At 47.4% G+C, this 23,563-nt stretch overlaps 1 protein-coding gene across 1 annotated transcript in view; it reads right to left on the bottom strand.

Annotated features, from left to right (window-relative positions):
- GABRR2 (gamma-aminobutyric acid type A receptor subunit rho2) overlaps positions 1-23,211 on the bottom strand; it is a 42,471-nt gene extending 19,260 nt beyond the window's left edge. Inside the window, exons 1-2 of the mRNA XM_019967371.2 lie at positions 22,575-23,211; positions 13,469-13,575 (exon numbers count right to left, since the gene is read on the bottom strand). Of these exons, the coding sequence (XP_019822930.2) occupies positions 13,469-13,575; positions 22,575-22,762 (295 nt within the window). The 5' untranslated portion in view covers positions 22,763-23,211. The remainder of the gene's footprint in view (positions 1-13,468; positions 13,576-22,574) is intronic.
- Between the last annotated feature and the right edge of the window lie 352 nt (positions 23,212-23,563).

Here is a 23,563-nt window from a genome sequence, read left to right as displayed (position 1 = left end):
CTGGTCAGGAAACTAAGATCCCATATGCCACAGTGCAACTAAACCCACAACCTCTGGAGCCCGAGCACTACAATCAGAGAGCCCAAGTCCCACAGTAATGACCCAGCATAGCCAAGATTAAAAAAAATAAAAACTGATGACTCTGTCCATCCTGATTCCCATCTCTGACCCAAACTCTGACACTGTTGTTGTTAAAGTCTAGAAGGAGTCTCCACTGGATGTCAAACCAAGTTCTTAAATTTAACACCCTTCAGGTGCATAGTGACTTCATTGGTCACCAGGCACAGGTGAGGTCAGGGAGCAGAGGAGTGAGAATGCCCAGAGGGGATTGTAGAAAAAAGGCTGTCTGAGGAAGAGGCTAGGAAAAGAAGGTTAATTTTAGGGGAAGGATGAAACAGTCCCCCTGCTGAATTTATGATTATCCTCTCTATCCAAAACGTTGTTCCCTTTCTTGTCCCGCCCTTGTTCCCCTCAGGACAGAAGAATATCAAAGAGAAGTAAAAACTGAAACTGAACAGGATCTTCTTGGGTATAATAGCCCCACTATGTGCCCAGCTTCTATTTTTGTAGAAAAAGACTTTATTCTCCTAGGCCTTCTTAGAGTTCTAAAGAGCAGACTCAAGAAGTTACTAATTAGGGAAGTGAAAGAATACAGAAATGAAGGAAAAGAAGTCAAGCAAGAAAAGCAATGAGAGTTTAAACAATAGTTCATCAATAAAACAGAGCCCTGGGACTTCTCTGGTGGTCCAGTGGTTAGGCCCTGGCACTTTAATTTCTAGGACCTGGGTTCGACCTCTGGTCAGGAAACTGGGCATCCTTGAGCTGTGCAGCACAGCCAAAATAAAGATAAATATCTTTATTTATACCTTTATTTATATATTTAAATATCTTAACTATCTGTGTGGATCACAACAAACTGTGGACAATTCTTAAAGAGATGGGACTACCAGACCACCTTACCTGCATACTGAGAAATCTATATGTAGGTCAAGAAGCAACACTTAGAACTAGACATGGAACAACAGACTGGTTCCAAATCAGGAAAGGAGTACATCAAGGCTGTATATTGTCACCCTGCTTATTTAACTTATATGCAGAATACATCATGCAAAATGCTGGGCTGGATGAAGCACAAGCTGGAATCAAGATTGCCGGGAGAAATATCAATAACCTCAGATATGCAGATGATACCACCCTTATGGCAGAAAGCGAAGAACTAAAGAGCCTCTTCAGAAAGTAAAAGAGGAGACTGAAAAAGTTGGCTTAAAACTCAACATTCAGAAAACTAAGATCATGGCACCTGGTCCCATCACTTCATGGCAAATAGATGGGGAAACAGTGACAGACTTTATTTTTTTGGACTCCAAAATCACTGCAGATGGTGACTACAGCCATAAAATTAAAAGATGCTTGCTCCTTGGAAGAAAAGCTATGACCAACTTAGACAGCATTTTAAAAAGCAGAGACATTACTTTGCCAACAAAGGTCCATCTAGTCAAGGCTATGGTTTTTCCAGTAGTCATGTATGGATGTGAGAGCTGGACCATAAAGAAAGCTGAGTGCCAAAGAATTGATGCTTTTGAACTGTGGTGTTGGAGAAGACTCTTGAGAGTCCCTTGGACTGCAGGGAGATCCAACCAGTCCATCCTAAAGGAAATCATTCCTGACTATTCATTGGAAGGACTGATGCTGAAGCTGAAACTCCAATACTTTGGTCACCTGATGTGAAGAACTGACTCATTTGAAAAGACCCTGATGCTGGGAAAGATTGAGGGCAGGAGGAGGAGATGGTTGGATGGCATCACCGACTCAATGGACTTGACTTTGAGCAATCTCCGAGAGTTGGTGATGGACAGGGAAAACTGGTGTGCTGCTGTCCATGGATCACAAAGAGTCGGACAGGACTGAGCAATTGAACTGAACTGATCTTTTTAAAAAAGAGAGTCCTAGTTCCTCCTCACAGGATATATATAATTATCTGACCCATACGTTTGAGTTGTTCTACAGAAACTAAGGCCTCCTCCCAAGTGGAGGATGGTGACTACATGCAAACTGGTTGGAACCTGAAGGCTGACTTTAAGATTCCCAAAGCATTTTCATGTTACCTCACTAAATACCAAACAGAAGAAAGTTCCACAAGCTGCAGCCCTTACTCCAAATGGCTGCCTTTAAACACCCTTCCCTGAAAGCGAGCGGGGAAGGCAGGTCTTGGGAGCACAGGCCGCCTTTCACAACAGCCAGCGTCAGTAAACTAGCTCCACCGTGAGCGGACTCAAGTTCAGTTTGCTAACAGCAGCCGTGTAAGCTAGGGTCTGTGCTCCAGAAGGTGAGGGCCAAGGACACTGCAGAGGAGTCAGAGGGGTCTCCGCTGAGGGAAGAAGGCTGCTGGAGCCCCAGAAGGCCGACTTCCTGCCCAGCTTTGGCTCTCCAACCTGTTCACTGTAATGGTGATGCGTAGACCACACACCCCCACCCTGTGGGGAAGTGGCTGGGGAGGTCCAAGAAGTGTTCAGGGGAAGAGGCCACAGCTCCAAAAAGAGGCAGACCCTTGCTTTGAGCTGGTTCCATGGGCCTCAGCTCGACCAGCTGAGTGACATTTGGGGGCCTTGGTGGCCAGACTCCTGTGCCTTGGAAATCCAGGGCTTGAACCCCTCCTAGGAAGAAGGCCACAGAGTAAAGCATTCAAGAGGGTCTCCATTCATAGTCTGGGTGCCCCACACAGAGGGCTCCTTAAATAGGGGTGGAGCGACAGTATACCAGGTGAAGATCATGTGTCTGAATTACTCTGGAAAGTCCCTAGGAAGGCATCACAGTGGAGACACTCCACCTGGAGATGTGACTAGGAAGTAACCTTGTGAAGTGACACAGCAGTTGGGATATTATGATATTTAAGAAATATTTATTTGGTTTTCAGCCCCAGTTCCTGGCACAGAGCTCCTGAAACTCTTGTAGCTTCCTAAGTGATACGGGTAAAAGGAGTATTCTTTTGTTGTTCATAACAAACCACACCTGAGTTTAAGCTAGAGTGGTGACTCTCGGTTAGCTCTCAGTTTCAGGATGGGGGCTGGTTATTAAGGAAACGACCAGGTGATTAGATGGTTGGAACTTTCAGCCCAACCCCCCAGCTTCTGGGGAAGGGAGGGCCTGGAGGTTGAGTTAACCAGCAGTGGGCAATGAGGTCATCAATCATGTTTACGCAATGGAACCTCCATAAAACCCCTAAACAGCCAGGTTCGGTGAGATTCCTGGTGAACACTTCAGGGAAGATGGTGTGCCCCAACTGCACGGGACAGAGGCCCCTGAGCTCAGGACCCTTCCAGTTCTCACCCTATGCCCTGCCTCATCCTCTGTCCCTCTGTATCTTTTATAATGATCTTTATAATAAAGTGGAGACTGTAAATAATGTGTTCCCTGACTCTACAAGCCATTCTAGCAAATTAGCAGGGGGTTGTGGGAACTCCAGTTTTGCAGCCAAGTCGGAGAGAAGTATAGATAACTGGAGACCCAATTCTTCTCATTGATGTCTGAAGTGGGTCTGATGATTGATGTCTCTGGGACTGAGCCCTTAACCTGTGGAGTCTGTGCTAACGCTTGTTGTTGTCATTGTTGTTTAGTCATCCAGTCGTATCCGACTCTTTTGCAACCCCATGGACTGCAGCCCACCAGGCTCCACTGTCCATGAAATTTCCAAGCAAGAATACCGGATGGGTTGCCATGCCCTTCTCCAGGGGATCTTCCCAACCCAGGGAGTGAACTTGCTTCTCCTGCAAGTCTCCTTCACGGCAGGGAGCTTCTTTACCTCTTGAGCCACTAGGGAAGCCCTAGGTAGTGTTAGAACCAAATTAAATTGTAGGACATGCAGCTGGTGTCTACAGACAACAGAAGAATTGTTTGGAGCAGAAAACCCACACATTAGACTCAGAAGTTTCGTGAGTAGAACAGATCATAGTAGCAGTAATAGTAATAGTATGAGCCCTTGTTCTGGGAGAGGCCCTAAGGAATTGTGTGCTGTGTGCCTAGGAGGCTGGGCTGCACACTCCCCGGGGCAGGAGCCGCGTCTTTATCACATGTCAGCATCCAGTGCCTGATGCATGGCCCACGCCACACTGTCCCCATGTCCCCATGCACACGCTCTATGCTGCATCAGTCCTTGTTCGGTGCTTCCTGTAGGACACCTGGGTTTCAACCTCACGACAACCTGCTGAGGCAGTTACTGGAATTACCTCCATCCTATAGGCAAGAACCTGAGGATTAGAGATGGAAGTCTGGGAATGGAAGTCCCAGCCAGTGGAGGCACAACCAGAAAGAAGGGGTACCAGAACCCCCTCTTTAATGAATGCATCTCGCTGACTGGAGCATTCTCAATCAAAAAAAAAACAGTTAATGTTTCTTGAGCACTTCTTATGTATCATGCACTTTGCTGAAAACTCCACACATAATCTTCACTGAGGTTGCTCTAAGGATTCAATAATTTGCCTTAGCCACACAGCTGTTAAAAGGCAGAGCTGGGGTATGGACTAAGCAAGGCAGGGTGGCCCCAGTATAATGGTTTTACAAGATGTCTGTAAATCCTTCAACACTCCTCCTAACAAAAGTCTAATTCCTCTCCCCTTTGAATCTGATTGGACCTCTGTGATCAATTCAAAGACTAGAATGCACCAGGACTAATAACGTTGTGAAACTTCCAGTTTCTGCTGGTTTCTCTTCAGCTGTCAGGTGGCCAAATTAGAGACCAGAGAGAGAGGGAATGATGAGAATGATGCCTTGATGCCCGAGGAGCCCAAGCTGTCCCCAGCCTAGCTTTGACATCTTTCCACCCTGGGCACCAGACATGAGAAGGAAGACACTTTTGAGATGACCCTGCAGAGGAGCAAAACTTGCCAGCCCACAATGTCTCTTTGCCATATGCATTATTTTGAGCTGAAAACAATCAAAGCTGGAAAGACTCAGGAAGAAATTTTGACTTTCCACCTAACTGCCTTGGCTTTCCTGGTGGCTCAGATGGTAAAGAATCCACCTGTAATGCAGGAGACTCAGATTTGATCCCTGGGTCGGGAAGATCCCCTGGAGAAGGGACTGATTACCCACTTCAGTATTCTTGCCTGGAGAATTCAATGGACAAAGGAGCCTGGGAGGTTACAGTCTATGGGGCTGCAAAGAGCTGGACCGACTGAGTGACTAACACACACACACACACACACATACAAACTGCCTTATATAATTTACACAGAGGACCTGTTCCCACAATAGATCTTACTAAACTTGTTTGACTTTCTCTGGTGAATCAATCTCATGTCAACTTAATTCTTAGACCAGCCAGAAGAACCTAGAAGAGTAGAGGAGACTTTCCTCCTGGACAAGGCCACCCGCTGCCATCATCTGACTGCATTCCCTTGAGAACTGACCTGCTGAACACAACCTGATTTGTGAGCAGAAATAGCCTATGACCTAAAGGTCACAGCCAGGGTAGCTGGTTACATAGGAGTGAATAGCCAGATACCAGAATTCTACAGCCCATGTTCTTAACCACAATACTGTGAGCAAATTAATTAATTAATAAGTGAGTGAAAGAATGAGTCTGTGTGATGATATCAAAGAAGAAAAAGGTCTTATTGAAACAGGAGGGAAGCGGGCAGGGCACAATCTTTAAAAGAATGACATAGCTGTTGAAGACCCGACAAAAATTGGTTAGAACCAACTAGGTCCAACATGGCAGAAGATTCGACTTTCAGTGGGCCTGGAACCACACCATATGCTCACTGTAACACATTAGATAAATGACCCTCCCACCAGCGCCATGATAGTTCCAAGGCTGACCATAAAAGGCCAAAAAGTGGGTGGTGGCCCATTTCCTGGAAATGTCCACACCTTCTCCAAAACAGTTGGAATAATCCTGTCCTCTCACTCATTAGCCTATGAAATTACCCTGCCCATAAAATCTACCCACCCCATATTTCTGGGACTCTCACCTTCTGAGATGGCCTATGCTCTGTGAACTGTTTTCCTGCCATTACCACTCTCTCCTTTCGAGATGGATCATATTCTGTCTATGGCATGTGTCTCTAAATAAATCCACTTCTTACCCATCACTTTGTCTCTCACCGAATTCTTTCTGCAATGAGATATTGAGGACCTGAGATTCAGTCAGCCTTGAGAACAGGGCTGTGATTTCAATTTAAAGACAGTAGGTTCAGGTCCCAATCTGAGTTGGGCAGTTTCAATACAGTTCCAAATAGCCAAGAGATGTTTCATGTTAGAGGGAAGGCATCAACCTGGGGCTCTGGGCAGGGACGGGCCGTTGGATGAAGCAGGACGGCACAGGGGGCCACCGTGGAGTGATGCTCGTAGCAGACTCTGCAGGGATGTGAGGAACAGAGCGCCTTCCAAGACAGGAGAGGTGAGAGGTGAGGTAGTTCATGAGCTAGCTCACTTCCACCAGTGGAGCTGAGCCGGGGAGGCAGTTGGCCAGACCATGGAAGTTCTTGGGACTCAGAGGGGAGAGGCGGGGGCTGTACTTCATCCCACAGAAGATGGGATTCCCTGAAGTTTCTGAGGGAGCTGCGCCAGTAAGGGATATTTCCAGGAGGTGAATTTGGTGACAAGGGGTAGTGTGAGGGCCATGGTGTGGGTGTCAGCAGGGCATCCAGCCTTCTTATCATTATCATCCACTAAAGAGAAAATTTAATTGATTTCAGTTTATGAATTCATTTACACTTAAATGCCAAAGAATAAGATTTTGTCGGGGGGTGGAGCTTTGGAGGGCCACAACCATTGTAACGCCTAAGATTTTTCCACCCTGCAACAAGGGGCTGAGAAACGTGTGGTGTGAGAGGGTGGGGTGGGGAGGGAGGGGCAGATCTGAGAGACACTGTAATGCATGATTCAACTTGGTTGATCAGGACGGGGAAAAGGGCAGGAGGGAGGGGAACAAAATCAGCAAGGACTCCAGAGCCCATTGCCTGAAGAGCCAGAGAAAGAGCTACAGAACATTGGCAGGTTCACTAAACGAAGGCCAGAAGCATGAGATTTGCAATTATCTCAAGGAAGCATGGGAGCCAATGTTTGCTGCCCTGTCTGCTACATTCAGCCCTTCGTTGTTGGATATAGCACAAGAAGAGTTCTCCTGTGCTCTAGAAATGATATGGGGGAAGCGGGTTGTATTACAGGCCCAGCCCCTGCCCCGACCTGCCCCTGATCACAGGCTGGGCCCCCCGACCCCTTCTTTCCAGGCTCACTCAATCTCAGCCCGTCCAGACATGGCCCCTCCAGATCAAGTCTTCACCCTACTCTGTGTGGGCAGCTGACCACTAAGGGCAGCGTCCACATGTACAAACCCACCCCCCAGGCAGGAGCATAATCAGAGATCCAGATGCCACATGCTTGAATACCTGAAGGTTACAAGTTAAGCTAAGAAACTGGTAAATGGTATATATCCTGTCCTACTGCTTTGACCAATACACTTTCATGTCAACCCAGAAGGCCAACCCCAACCTTGGACTCAGGCTTCTGGGAGCTCTGGCTGGCCCAAGACAGGACAGGGAGAATGGCCCAGCTCCAAGCGGCCCTATTTCCACCCACAGCAGTACCCGGCACGTGCCTATGGACACCGAGGTGCACCGCCTACACATGCACACACACACACACGCACACACACACACACGCTGCTTGCATTCCACTGCCATGCTCCTGTTATCCATGAGCACCCTTCACCTTGGCCCCCTCTTCCTTTCTCCACCCACTGGCCTCAGCCCCCGTGCATCTTTCCTCATTGCGAGCATTGCCTCTTGAATGAAGGCATCTCTGATTCTCTCTCTGGACAGAACTGACCACGTAACTCCCCCTCCATCAGCAGAGATGCCCTCCATTGCTTCTGTAATACGTGACTGCACTGAGTCATTTCTGTTTCACCTGTAGACAGCTTCTTGGGATGTCACTTCTTTGGATGACACTCTGGCATGCCAGGATTGCCAAGCGAAGTGACTGAACCCATGTCTTGTCCAGGAAGGGTAGCTCCTTGGCCTTCCTCCTCCCGAACTCCTCGAGGCAGCCCTCCCCTGGTGCCCACAACGAGCCCTGTTGCACCCTCCCTACAGTTCCTCTGTCCTTCCAGGAGTTCTCCATAATTTGATGTCTTGATGTGAAGACTTCATTAACACTGGTCTCCTCAACCAGAGCATTAACATTCCAAGGACTGTGGCTGTACTGCTCACTGCTGGGTCCCCAAGTGCCACCGACCCTGCTTCATACAAATCAGCTCCAAAAAACACCATATTTGTCTTAAGAATGAAAATGAAAGTATTTTGGTTGGAGGACCTAACCTACTTTGTGTCCACTTGCCCACCATCCTGACAAACTCCTTGGGTTTAATTCAAAAGAATCCACGATGACATTACATCCCTCCTTTACCTCCCACTTTTACATACATGTGTGCATGCCAAGTCGCTTCAGTCGTGTCTGACTCTTTACAACCCTATGAACTGTAGCCCACCAGGCTTCCCTGTCCATGGGATTCTCCAGGCAAGAATACTGGAGTGGGTTGCCATGCCCTTCTCCCAGTGATCTTACCAACCCAGGGATTAAACCCATGTCTCTTTAGTCTCCTGCATTGGCAGGCAGATTCTTTACCACTGGCACCACCTGGGAAGTCCCCCACTTCTACAGTTTGGATTAAAAACCAGCACCATGTGGGACTTCTCTGGTGCATAACTGGGGTTAAGACCACACATCCACTGCAAGGCGTGTGTGTTCAATCCCTCATTGGAGAACTAAGTTCTCACATGCCATTTGGCAAAAAAAAATTTTTTTAAAGAATCAGCATTGTGCTGATGAAAAGGTGAAATGATGTAGTTGCTGTGTGAGAATGTGTGATGTGTGAGAAGCTGCTGATGTGAAAAAAGTATGAGAGTTCCTCCAAAAATTAAACACAGAACTACCATGCTGCTGCTACTGCTAAGTCGCTTCAGTCGTGTCCGACTCTGTGCGACCCCATAGACAGCAGCCCACCAGGCTCTCCCGTCCCTGGGATTCTCCAGGCAAGAACACTGGAGTGGGGTGCCATTTCCTTCTCCAATGCACAAAGTGAAAAGTGAAAGTGAAAGTGAAGTCGTGCCCGACTCTCAGCAACCCCATGGACTGCAGCCCACCAGGCTCCTCCGTCCATGGGATTTTCCAGGCAAGAGTACTGGAGTGCGGTGCCATTGCCTTCTCCGTCGCATGAGTATATTAACCCCCAAATTGAAAACAGGGTCTTGAACAGATGTTGTACACACATGTTCATGGAAGCTTTTTCCCCAATACCCAAAAGGAAGGAATAATCCAAATGTCCAATGACAGATACATGGGTAAACAAGATGTGATATGTTCATACAATGGACTATTGTTTGGCCTTAAAAAAGAAAGGAATCCTGTCACATACTACCAAATGAATGAACCTTGAAGACGAGGCTGAGTGAATCAGCCAGTCACAAAAAGACAAGTACTATATAATTCCACTGACAGGAGATGCCTAGAGCAGTCAAATTCAGAGGCTGAAAGTAGAATGGTGGTCCTCAGGGACAGGGGGAAGCAGGGAGTAGAGAGTTACTGTTTAATGGAGCTTCGGTTTGGGAAGATGAAAAGCTCTAGACATGGATGCTGGTGATAGTTGGACAACAACGTGAATGTGCTTTGGCCCCTGAACTATATGCTTCAAATGGTTGAGATGGTAAGTTACATGTTCTGTATGTTTTACACTCAGTTTTTTAAAAATTAAAATTTAATTAAAAAAAATAAGCACATCACTTTTTCTAACAAATGGAAGGGAAACCCCAGGCAGGCCCCTGCAGGTTCTCCTAATCAGGACACACTACCGAACCAGGCAGCTGGGAGCTTAGACAAGATATTTTTGTTTCAACTGATCCCTGGGATTATTAGGAAGCTGCTAGATTTTTAATCTTTTCTTTTTCCAGACTGAAAAGGTCATCCAAGGGGTATCTAGTCTTAGGCAAATTCCTCTCTATCAGTTATTTTTAAATATCTGTCCACAAGGAAGCCCCTATTCGAGACACAAGTTAGAAAGAGAAGACAGGGATGGGAATACACAGCCCATAATTGTTGAAGGACACCCTGTGGGTGTGGCCTGCTGAGTAAGTGGGGCTAAGTGCTAAGTGGGGGGTGTGTTAGGCTGGACCTGCATTAGGGCAATTTGGGCCCAGGCTTTGCTTTGGACTGGGGGCCTGGCACAGGGCTGCCCCCAAAGAAGGCAGGCTTACTATTACTTGCACAGAGTCACCTACGTGCTGTCTGTCAGCCTCCTTCCTCAGAGTAATATCCACCACCAGCCACACTCCTGCCCAGGAGTGAGGGGCTGGGTGGAGTCCCTCAGGAGCACCGGCAGAGACAGCTTCTGAGCTCTAAACCATCCACAGAGGCTCCAGGGACCATGGATTGTGACAGTCATTGGAACCCTGGGCAGTGGGAAGCCCCCTCCTGTGACAGCCCCACCCAGCCTGCTTGGTCAGGACCCGTCCAGCTGCAAAGCTATTTCTGAATTCATGTATGTGTGTCTCACCGTGAGTTCCCCTAGTCCTACTTCATCCAAGTAGGACCATCTAGACATCCAGGATAGCCCTGCAGGGAAGAAAAGGTGGCCCAAGGACCAGCTGCCCTGGGGGAGGGGGTTGGGAGCAAGGAGGAGCAGCTCCCACCCTTTGCCTTGGTGAGATTATGACAGCTGATGTGTAAGGGTCTTATCGCACCTGCTGGAGGTGACAACTCCTTCTCCAGCAGCTTTCCGTGAAATCAGGGCCTTTACCAGCTTCAGAGGCCTACTCAGGCAGAGGCAGGGGACTGTCCTGATCCTTCATACTCCAGGGGAGTCCAGCTGATGGGCCCAGCACTTGCAGGGATCAGAATACAGGAAGTCCAGTTTACTCCCCGAACATGGCTTGAGGAAGGAGCACCCTGACTGGGGCTGCAGCCTGTTGGATGATTCTCCTCAGAGCTGGGTTTTCTGAGAATGTGGCAGGACTTCTCTCGCTGGTCCTGAGAGCTAGCTCCTGGCTTTCTCCCAGAGGAGGAGGGTGGTTTTATGAGGCTTTCACTTTTGCATCTGACATCACAGAAGAAACCCAAGTTTTGCCCCCAGTTGTTCTGTGCTCACCACTTAACCCTCTGGAGCCCAGGCTTTTCTGCAAACTGAAGGTCCTGACCAGGTGACGGCTCAGGCTCCTGCCAGCAATGACAGCCTCCATGAGAAAGTTACAAGGCGTGATTCGGAAGGTCACTCACACCCAGACACACGCAGCTGCTCCACAGAACTGTGCTCTGCCGAAGGGCTATACTGTGACTTTTGAGGACCCTGGACCCCTGCCTTCATGGACCCTTCCACCAGATAAAACATTTTAAAAAGTATTGGTATAAAGATGAATATATTACTATTATATATTAATATTTTATTCTACCTAAAATTTTATTTTTTTCTTCTGATTTTAAAATAAAATCTTTGTAGAGGCCCCTAGCAGTATTGTTTGTGAGCTCTAAACCCTATACCTACTCTGCCTAACTGCCTAGCACTGGAGGACACGCAGGTCAAAGGAGGCAAGAAAGAGACCCACTCAGGAGGGTGGGTCAGCAGCTGTGTGACGTGGGCCAGTCACCTCACCTCTCCACACCTCACGTTCCTCATCTGGGCATAACAATATCTACTTCATAATTATGGTCTACTTCATGGAGTTGTGAGGACCGAAGTAAGATGATGTCTGTAAGTGCCCTAATTAGAATGGTGCCTGGCACAGAAGTCACCAGGAATTGTTCGTTGGCATTAATGCTATTGTTTGGCAACCTTGTCCCAGTCATCTGACCCTCTGCATCTTAGCTCATCCTCTAGAATAGCGGTCCCCGGCCACCTTGGCACCAGATACTGCTTTCATAGGAGATAATTTTTCCACGGACAGGGGAGGTTTCTGGATGATTCAGACACATTACACTTATTGTGCACTTCATTTCTATTATTATGCCATCAGCTCCACCTCAGATCATCAGGCATTAGACCCTAGAGGTTGGGGACCCCTGCTCTAGAAGAGAAACAAAGAGGAGCTTTCTGCTTATAGGATACCATCTCGCTTGGACCTCCTGGAGCACATCCAGCTAATTTTAGAGCTGCTTACTCAGGAAACTGTTACTGAAGTTCATTAAATTCTCTGGTGGCATTACCCCTTGAGGGCAGCTGGATGCCTGGCTGAGCAGCTTTCTGTCCCAGCAGGAAGAAGAGGCAGGGACTGTCATCGGTCGCCTGCTTTCTCCTCCTGCTTGGCAAGTGTCAGAGCTCAGGGAACTGAGTGAGAGGCTTTGAAAATGCAAAGGCCCCTGGGATAGATTAACATCCTAATCCCCTAACAGTCACACAAGAGGGAGGCCTGACAGCTGGCTTTTTCTAAGGGGCTGTGAACCCGTAGGTGCTGGGGGCTTTACATACATCATCTCGTTTAATCCTGACAGCCCCCACAGATGGAGGGATTACTTTCCCCACTTCACAAACCACAAGCAGAGGGTCGGTGGCTTGCTCACAAGTCACTCCTGCTCCTTCCTGCTGCCCCAAGAGGACGCTGGCACCTGAGAGAACTTCAAGAGCAAGATAAAGGGGAATAGAGACCAGCCTGCCAGGGTCTCTCTGGCCAGGGTGCATCAGCTGCCATGCTCTGGGCCTCAGTTTCCCCACCTGCACTAGGGGTGCCTGGGCCTGTGTCTCATGCATCCTGTGAGTCCCATCCTTCCCCCCTGCCTTGTCGGTGCAGATGGCTGGCCCCGTCCAGGCTCCTCTCTCCCCGTGGCCTTTTTCTCCAGTTCCTGAGAGGGGCAGCCACCATCCATGCCAACCCTGCTGGACCCCCCAGAGCAGGGAAACTCTTTTGGGGTCAAGTCTGCAAGGCGGCTTTGCAAGGGGTTAAATTGTTTTTTGGGTTTTCTTTTTTTAAGATCTTTTTTTTTTTGGCCACACTGTGCAGCATACGGGATCTTAGCTTCCCAACCAGGGACTGAGCCCACTCCCTCTGCACTGGGAGTGTGGAGTCTTAACCACTGGACCACCAGGCAAGTTCCTGCAAGGAGTTAAATGGTTGCAAGCAGGTGACCCCCTCAGAAACCCAAATTCCCAGCCAGGCAAGGGGCAGCAGAGAACACAGTCATTTTTCTGTGCAAAACTTCCTGCCTGCTCTTATTCTTTTAAGAAAGGCAAGTTGGCAGCAGCAGGGCTAGGCCTTTGAGAATGTAAACAGCTCCATCGTCTCCAACCCCTCTTCTCAACACTCACTTCCTTTCATCGCTTTGCTCCAGGGGATAATTAGTGAGTTGGGCTATGCTGACCGTGACTGGGAATCTCAAGGCCCCCCGGGAAGGAGGGCTGTGCCTGAGGGAACCCGATGGAACAGCAGCAGAAGGCAGTCCTGGAATCAGGCCCCAAAGGGCTGAAGGTGGGGGGGACACATCTTACCTCCAAAAGCGGGCCTCATGGTGAAATCATGATCATCCACTCTGAGAAGTGGCTGAGGTTTTCCATGTCGGATTTTGGTCATATCAGGGTTCTTCTTATACAGGTGACTGCAAAGACAGGCAAGAAATGTTTTCCATCCTCCCACCAAGGCATTGTGTGAGATGATTTGGGGAGATTACTTTCTGCAGGATCTACCTGTTAGACACTTTTCCCCCATCTTACTGTCTCTTTCTCCCCTGAAGGGAGGTTGAGAGATAAAGGATCCTTGCTCCCCCATCCCCGCTTGCCACCAGCACCCCAGGCCCTCACCAACAGGCTGACCTGACGACCTGGCCCTTCCAGAGGCTTCTAAAACAGATCCCTCCCAGACAGGACCCCATTCTACCTTGGCAAGCTCCTAATTTGTCTTGCCAAAAGTCATGATTGGATGACCAGTGCTTGGGTTGAATGGTTTATGATGGTTTTTTTTTTTTTCTTTTGAAATATTTCTTTAGGAATTTCCCTGGTGGTCCAGTGGTTGACCTGGAGAGCAACTAAGCCCATGCACCACAACTATTAAAGCCCGTGTCCCAGAGGCAGTGCTCAACAACGAGAGAAACCACCCCAGCGAGGCTCAAGGGAGAGTACCACCTGCTTGCTGCAACTAGAGAAAGCATGCTTGCAGCGGCCAAGACCCAGTGCAGCCAAGAATTAATTAAATAAATTAATTAACTTACAGAAATTTCTTCAATGTTGTTATAATATTGGTTTTGTGATAAGTAAAATTCTGAGACAAATATAGTTAAAGTTTTAACAGGCTGGTTTGATCCTAGCCAGACCTGATATTCCTCACGTCAGTCCAGTTGGCAGCTGTCTACAGAAGCCACCCTGGCGCAGAGAGCTTCAACCCTTGGGAGAACAGACCGTTCATAGCCAGCGGGCATGGAGGCCACAGCTGGGCACAGAATTGCTCGAACCGTCCAGCCAGGTGGTGAGGGAGGTGGGTTGGAGCCCAAGACGGCAGACCCCGCTTCCCTGTCCTTCCTCTAACCCAGAGGACAAAGGAGTGATTCTCTCCTCACTCACACTCGTTCTTTCCATATCTTTTTTCCCACCACAACCACACATAATCCTAAAGCAGTCAAGTTCCAAATATTCCAAAGCAGTATTCTACTTACAGGATGATCACTAAACAGGAGACATAATAAGAGGAGAGGGAGAATAAAATGGAGAGGAAGGAAGGAAGGCAAGCAAGCAGGTTATTTGAACGTTCGGGTCTGATGGAATGTGAGTTTTAATTCTTTTTTTTTTTTTTAATGGCCATACTGTGAGGCTTACAAGGTTTCAAAGTTCCCCAATAGGGATGGAAAGTGGGCCCCAGCAGTGAAAACCCAGAATCCTCACCACTAGGCCACCAGGAAACTCCCTGAGATTTAATTCTTGATGGAAGGAAATAACCTTATAAGAAATCAGTGTTACTATAATACTATCTGTAATGTATTAGTGAAGGGTTTTAGAAATCAAGGAAGAGACTTTGTTTTTCAATGTCTGTTGTTCATTTATATACACCCCTATTTACTCTCCGTGTTCTTATCACACTTAATTGACTTTTTAGAGAAATAAGCATATTTCCTGTTTAAATTCTGTAAGAGAAGAGTGACATATTCCCTGTCTCGGGGTCCTGTTCTTTGAGACATCTTCCTATGAAATCCTTAAATTTCATTCTCTCAGCTCTGCCCAGATGGTATTATTTGATGGGAGGTCAAGGGAATGGCAACCCCCTCCAGTATTCTTGTCTAGAATATCCCATGGACAGAAGAGCCTGGTGGGCTGCAGTCGTTGGGGTCGCCAAGAGTCAGACACAACTGAAGCGACTTAGCATGCAGCATGCTTAAAAGAATTTGCACAGAGGGTCTGTTCCTGGAATAGAGCTGTCACCAGAGATGTCTGCAAAGAATAGAGAGTAGGGGTGGTGGAGAAACTCTGCAGGGCCTGGAGATCAGCATCCACCATGTCCCATTGCCTGCACAGCCTGGCACACCATTGCTTTACCAAACATTTCTTTTTCTGTCTTCATGAGAATTGCCTTCCTCCTGACTGAAGTCCTAAACCACTACCTCCAACATCCTCCTTCGTCTTTAGCTGAAGATGGTATTTAATGTGAGGACTTGGCCATTTGGGAGAATTCCTCATTTTTCCTGTGTCTCTCCCATGGATACAGATTATTGAACTTTTGTTTGATCTTCTCCTGTTAAGTTCTCTCATGTCAATTTGATTCCTACACCAGCCAGAAGTACCTAGCAGGGTAGAGGAAAATGTCTTTGTCTGGACAATATGGACAGCCATCCTGCTCTCTTGTTGCACGATTCTTTGATTCCTGGACTAAAATTTATTTTCTCAGCACATTCCTATGGAGCATTTACTCTGTCCAAAGACTCCTCACTCCAGTCATGGGAGGACAGACACTCATTCCCCTCACAGAATTGATAAACAGACAGTAAACAAATGGAGAGAGAAATAATATGACTTCAGAAATTAAGTGCCATAAAAATATAATAAAGCAGAGTAAGGAGGAAGAGAGAGATGGGTTGGGGTAGAGGGTGGTCAAGGAAGCCTTGTGAGCCCTGGATAGAAGGTGAGCTGTGAGAGGAGCTGAAGAAAGTGCATCCTGAGAGAGGGACCAGCAAGTGCAAACATCCTGAGGTGAGTCTTGTGTGTGGAACAGTAAGAAGGCCAGTGGGTGGAGAACGAGGAGGAGGAGAGCAGTACGAAAGGAGGTGGGAGACAAGGCCAGGGGCTAGGTCTGAGGCCCTCAGATATACGACACTGAGAGGGGAAACCCATGGCAATTCTGAGCAGGGGAGTCACAAGGTCTGGATTAATACCTGAGAAGATCACTCAGGTAGAAGAGATGGTGGAAGGGCAGAGAAGCAGAAGGCTTTTGCTGAGACAACATGGTACCTGGGTTAGGGCGGTGAGCGGTGAGGGTGTAGAGAACTGATCAGATTTGAGGGAGGCAGAAAGACCTTGCTGAGGGCTTGGGGATGGGGATGGGGGAAACAGAGAGGCAAGGATGGCCCAGGTTTATGACGAGCACCAGGGTGAATGGTGGAAACATTCGCTAAGATGATAAAAACTGGGGGAGTGGCATGTTTGTGGAGATGATGGAGCATCAGATTCTTAGGAGCCATCTTGATTTCCAGATGCCTGCGAGACACCAGGTAGAAAGTGCAACTAGGGCGGCGGCAACTCAGAAAGCAGGAGCAGTAGCAGTGTTTTCACTTCCTTTGGCCTTGTAGGTTCTGGAGGTCCCTGGGGGCTCAGCAGAGGTGCCTGGCCCTCCCTCTCCCTGAGCCCTTTGAACTCTGCCCTCAAACACCCTGGCCCAACTTCCTCCCCTTCTCCCCTTCTCACTGCTAATTCTCATTAGCATTCAAACTGAACCCTCCTTCTCCCTGAGCCCTTTGAACTCTGCCCTCAAACACCCTGGCCCAACTTCCTCCCCTTCTCCCCTTCTCACTGCTAATTCTCATCAGCATTCAAACTGAATTCTAGTCTCTCTCACCTTGAACCAAAACAAAGAAGAAGATCTGTCCAGACCCCATAACCTCCTCATGCAAAATTCACTGGAAAGGGAAGGTGGCACTATGGTGGTAGTTATACTCTCCTTTGAATGTTTCTTTTTTTAAAAAATCATCTCTCCCTCCTCCTAATAGGTAAATAACTTTCCCAAAGAGCTGCAGCCACTTCCTCAGTCCCAGGTGCTTCTTCCCCACTTGGGTCTGAGCCGAGGTCCTACAGGTGCCCTTGCCGAAGGTCAGGGAGGACCAGCCTCTGCTGGAAACCTCGTCTTCCAGGACAGAGCGCTTGGCCCTCCTCCCACCTCCACTGCAGTTTTTTCCCCTCCTCAGCCCCTTCTTTTCATGCCAGTTTCCTCGGGGCCCTGTCTCAGCCACCTTCTCTCCCTTTCAACACTCTCTTTGTGTGAAGCAATGGCTTCAGCTGGCATTCACTTACTGATGATTCCGAGACCCATGTCCCTTGCCCCGGACCTTTGTATCCTACTAACTAGTTATTCCCAGCTGGGTATCCTATAGGCTTTTCAACTCAACATGTCCACAGTTTGAGAACTTCTAAGTACAAGGTGACCCAGCTGAAGTAAGGGTGGGCCATTATATGAAACTGGAGAAAGGGTAGGAGGGGTGAGGATGAAATGGACAGACTGAGGTTGCAGAGCTCAGCCAGGGAGAGCCTTGAAGATGCTGTGAAGAATTTTATCTCTAACTAAAGGCTGAGGGAAAACATGGAAGGGTGCTGGAGGAAGAAGCCTTGTCAAATTTGCTTTTGGACAAGGCGGCTGCAGCTGCACGCTCTGAGGAGAGGCCAGTGGTCTCTTCCTGTCCTTTAGCTGGAAGGTGGGACCTCAGTCAGTTCCCTAGCAGCTTGTGTGGTCACAGAGAGGTCATTTCAAGGACCTGCCACCCTCCTGGGTCTCTTCCCCAAGAAGCTGAGCGGGACCAGGCATGGTTCCCTGCGGGCAGCCCCTGGGAAGCTGTTCAGAAGCCTAAGCAAAGACATCCCAGGATGGTGGGAGGCAGAGCTCAGCCTGAGGGCTTAGCCCATCACGGACATTAAATTGTGAGGGCAGCCAGCTCGCTGCCCCCCCTGCCTCGCAGGGAGCAAATCCCTCCGGGTCAGCACAGTTTCTCTGGAGGGGCGGATTAGGGCAGCGGAAGTCCTCATATGCCAGCATGCTGGGGAGAGGGAGATTGACATCCCAGTGCAGTTCAGAGGAGCTGGAATATTTTTCTTAAAGGTCCAGTCATTTGAAAACTCAGGCTGCTGATACCCCAAGGCTTGGGCTGTTTGTGTGAGCTGGACGCCCTGCATCCATCCTTCACAATGGGTGCCCACCCTAGTTCAAATGCCGAAGCCCTCCCACTCCAGACTCCAGGGGCAGTATGTTGGGCCTCAGCTGCGAGGCTGGGAATCTTCACAGAACCTCAAATCCAGTGAAAGGGGGAGAGAAGAAAAATGTGTTCACCTTGAGAAGCAGGGCAAGTGCCATCGTTTTGAGGGTTATTTGCTGCAATCATAACAGCAGTCATAATGACCACACCCCCTTGAGTTACCCCTCCTTTCACAGGCCCCAAGCTGCGGTCACCCCCTCATTCTATTTGGAGAAATGAGGTTCAGAAAGATCAGGAAACATGGCCACACAACCAGCAAGCAGCAGAAGCAGGTCCCCAACCTCGTTTTCCCTGACTTCCCAACCCCACAGACCCCTGGGAAGGGGCAGGGTCACTGGGGAGAGAGAGAGAGAAGGGTCCAGCCTTGGAGCCATGATGTAAACAGAGAAAAGGGTGGTCAAGTGCACGCGAAGCAAGGGGGCAGCAAATGGGAAGGAAAAATGAAAGGGGACCCCAGGCTTTGGGACCAGGAGAGGCCAGACAGTGTGATCAGGACAGAGCCCAAACTCCCAGGTCTTGTTGTATTTTCAGATCTCAAGAGAGAAGGGCCTCTCTTGGCAGGGAAGCAGTCATGTGCTCAGGGGGCCACCTTACGCAGCAGGATGGGAAGAAGTTGGAATAAAGCTGGGAGGCTGAGAGGCCGGAAGAACAGAACAAAACAGAGAGCCAAGAGCAAACAGGCTCCCTTGGCAGTGAGTCAGTAAAAAGGGACACAAAGGGTCAGAAAACTGGAAGCAGTTTTGAAAAAGCTGCTGCTGGACAGAATAATTGTTTTGTGAGGGTGTGTTGGCTGGAGTGACACAGGGAAGGTTGACAGGTTGGAAGAGGTCCGTCTGTGTGACGGTATGTGTGAGTGTGACCATATGTGTTACATGTGAATGTATGACTGTATGTGAGACCAAGTGTGTGGGGTGTGTGTGTATGTGTGTCTGTGTGAATGGGACATCTAAGAGAAGGAGCTATTCCACAGAGATGAAATGCTCTACGACAGTAAGGAGAAAGGGTCAGGTCATTTTATTCCTATTTATCAGTATAGCTTAACTCTTGTGTCAATAATGAAAGTACTTTTTCGTCAAATATTTGGCTGCAATTTTTCACACACAGACGTAACTCTGTGATTGTCTGAGTGTGCACATGCCCTGGTGGATTGCAGAAAGGCCTGGAACCATGTTTCCTGATACGACTTTTCTCTATTGTTTCTCCCGGTTTCTGCTCAATAATGATTTTATATTCTTTGAATGATGTATGTTCATCTTTTCACCCACATTACCACCTTATGGGATAGATTTCAAGAAGTTCTCATTCCTAAGGGTCAGATTTAATTCATCAATAAACAGTATGGAGTTTCCTCAAAAAATTAAAACTAGAATTACCATATGATCCAGCAGTTTCACTCTGGGTGGAAGAAATCAAAACCACTAATTTGAAAAGATACATGCACCCCAGTGTTCACAGCAGCATTGTTTACAAGGGTCAAGATGTGGAAGCAACCTCAGTGTCCATAACAAATGAATAAAGAAGATGTGGTATATATTACAATGGAACAGTACTCAGTCATAAAAAGAAGAATGAAATTTTGCCATTGGCAACAACATGCATGGCAAAACGGCCGGGAGAAGTTGGAATAAAGGAGGGTATTACGCTAAGTGAAATATTAATAAGAGAAAGACAAATACAAAATCTAAAAAATAAAACAAACTAGTGAATATAACAAAAAAAATAGACTCACAGATATAGAGAATAAACTAGTGATTAGGAGTGGGGAGAGGGAAGGGGAAGGGATAAGAGAGGGGTAGGGGCATACGAGGTACAAACTACTATGTATAAAGTAAATAAGCTACAAGGGTATATTGTACAGCACAGAGAATATAGCCAATATTTTATAATAACTATAAATGGAGTATAACCTATAAAATTTTTGAATCTCTATGCTCTATACCTGAAACTAATATAATACTGAAAATCAACTATACTACAGTTTAAAAACTTTTTTTTAAATAAATTCAGTCTGTCCACAAGCTCAAGCAGGTGTCTGGGAATGAGACTGTGGGTCTTCTGAGGAGGGACAGAGATGCTGTAATTGCCCAGGTTGCAGAGTGGAATCCCTGAGGGTCCCAGAGGGGCTCATGCTGAACCCAGCACCACTGGAGAGAATAGACAGGTTCAGACGAAGCTTTCCTTCCAATCTGAATAAGTCAGGGTCCTAGGACCTGGTCCCGACAAGCCACTAGCAACTGCATGAGTTACTCAGGCCGACGTCTTGGCCTCTGTGAAATGAGGCAGTGTTTCCCCATGTGTTCTCTGCGGAATATGAAACCCACAAGATAGTCCAAAAAAAAGTGGTATGTTTTTTTTTTGGATAACCTCTGTGTAATTTATCCCCCTCTTCAAATACACAGTGTCTATTTACATAGTAAAAGTACCTGTTTAAAATGGTCTAAACCAGGATTTCCCAAGCTTCTTTGACCCTGGAGCCTCTTTTTCATACACCTATTCACATTTACAGAATTAGAACTCAGGGGAATTGCTGGATCCAGTGACCTCTGAGGTTCCTGCAGTTCAACAGCCTTGGATCCTGAGGTTATGTGTTACCAGAATGAGCCCTCAAGAGTGCTGCTTCTTTTCCATCATCCTGGTCAATTTGTATCTGGTTGCTTTCTGACTGAGTGGTATTAGACTCCACAGAGTCTTCACGTCTCCCAGAGCAGCAGTCTCTAAAGTAGGGGCACACGTGGCAGGCTCAAGATAGTCCACTGGGTTGCAGGAAATAGAGACTGTAACTATTATTTACAATTAGTTTTTATCTGAAAACAAAGCTATCAAGCTTTAATATACATATTTATAATAGTACATGTATGCAATTTGTGCATACACACACACACACACACACACATATGTACTGGAAGTACAGTTTCAAAAAATTGTCACTGATAGTGGTATATGATTAGAAAGGGAAACTAGGGAATGCCCTAGTAGTCCAGTGTTTAGGACTCTGTGATCTCACTGCCAAGGGCCCAGGTTCAGTCCCTGGTTGGGAAACTAAAATCTGAAAGCTGATGTGATGAAAAACATTTTTTAAAAAGGAGACCACTGGCCTAGAAAATGTACCTCAAGATATTAGCTTATATTCATAATCACTAGTTCACACAGTGCCTAGTAGGGTGGAAAACAGGTGTGTAACACCTCACACATGATGTGGACATCTTAGCCGTTTGATCTTTCCTTTGTGCTGAACAGACCTAGAGTATCCTGCTTGGTGTATCAGTTCAAAACGCATATCAAGGAACTTGATTTGTGATAATGAGTGCACATTCTGGGCCTAACCAGTTTTTCTTGGAATGTTTCCCTTACATCACAAAATTGCCTTCTCTGTTGTCCACACAAATATTTCTGTTAAGCTAGGAAAATCCCATGGACGGAGGAGCCTGGTAGGCTGCAGTCCACAGGGTCTCGAAGATTCCGGCAGGACAGAGCGACTTCACTTTCACTTTTCACTTTCATGCATTGGAGAAGGAAATGGCAACCCACTCCAGTGTTCTTGCCTGGAGAATCCCAGGGACGGGGGAGCCTGTTGGGCTGCCCTCTATGCAGTCACACAGAGTCGGACACGACTGAAGCAACTTAGCAGCAGCAGCAGCAGCAAATTTCAAACACCTTTTCTAAGATTCAAAACAGTGAAATGATACCCGAAACCATTATAAAACTGTTACCAATCAAATAATTTAAGGAAAACAACTCTCAGTTACATGTTTTCTTCATAATTCAAACTAAATTCCTATATACCGTTCCCCTCAAAAAAAATTGTTGAGGTAATTACTTAGCAAGCCATTTATGGTCCCTACAGGATGTAATCCCGAGAATCAAAGCAGCACAGTCTGAGAAGTACAAAGATGCTTTACCCACTAAGTCTTCAGCTACCTGCCTTAAATCGGAATGCTTTGAAGGAACACAAACATCAGAATGAAAGGCCCAGCCTGGTCACTCACGCCTGGTGACACGATAGTGTATTTGAGCCCAGTGAGAGGCCCATCTCCCTCCGACTGGAAAGGAGATTCCAGGAGGACGGACGGCCTGACCCCCAGCCCTCCCGGAAGCTGTCCCACCGAGTGCAGCTGCCACCTGCAGTGACCTCCCTCCCATCCTGCCCGTGGTTTTACCTTGGCTTGGACGTTTCCAGCTGCCCTGTCCATCTCCTCTTCTTGGGCTTTCTGCTCTCCACAAGAACCACCAAGCAAAACAAAAACAAAATGAGTCTTGAAAAATAAGGCATCCTGTGAATGTCTGCTATGCTGCAAGCTGCCTTCCAGGGACCTGCAGCAGGGCAGATACCCCCAGGCTTAACCATTGAGTTGGTCTGCTGCTTCGAGCCGGTGCTGTGAGGAGGGCATGGCTGGCCTGGCTGAGTTTCCCGACCTAATATTGATACCGAGGCTTGTGCCAACCCACTTCCCACCCCTTTGGGCTGTTGTGACACCAACAGCAAGGCTTTGCCCTCCCTGCTACTTAGTGATTGGCTATTAGTAAGTTGGTTCTCCTGTGAAACTCAGCTTCCGCTGTGTCCTAGTAGAGCTTTGGTTAAAACTGTTACATAAAAAAAAAAAAATTAAATCTCTTGAACATGCCAGCTTTTTGCTGAAATCATTAATCCATCTCGCTGGTGACATAAAACCAGTCTGTCACATGCACCAGGGAGCAGGTTGGATTCTGAGTGGATTTGCAGGAAGGACTTGTGGACACAGAGATGAGCGCCTGACTGCGCCCAGGAAATGCTGAGCAAACACGAGATTGACCTGTTTCCATAGACTTGCTTTATTCCTTGAGCTAAGAGCCTGGGCTTTGCCTGTGGACAAGAGTGCTTGTTTTTTTCCCCAAATACACATCCTTTTTTTTTTTTTTTTCAATCTTATCAAAGCATAAAATGCATTTTGATTTTGAAAGAAAGCATAAACCGAAGGAGAACTGGTGATTATGTAAGTTCATCTTCCTAGCAGGAACACTAGACTAATGCTGATCTTTCATCCTAAAAGGTATAATGTCGCCATCAGTGAGGCTTGATCCCTATCCTGGAATATGGAATTACGAACATTAGAAGTGAAAAGATACACATGGTTGTTTCATCTACTCAACCAAAGAAAATGTTTAAAAA

Source organism: Bos indicus, chromosome 9 (assembly GCF_029378745.1).
Source record: "Bos indicus isolate NIAB-ARS_2022 breed Sahiwal x Tharparkar chromosome 9, NIAB-ARS_B.indTharparkar_mat_pri_1.0, whole genome shotgun sequence".
Classification (NCBI taxonomy): Eukaryota; Metazoa; Chordata; class Mammalia; order Artiodactyla; family Bovidae; genus Bos; species Bos indicus.
The sequence above is the reverse complement of the archived record's forward strand: the minus strand, read 5'-3'. Positions and strand labels throughout refer to the sequence as shown.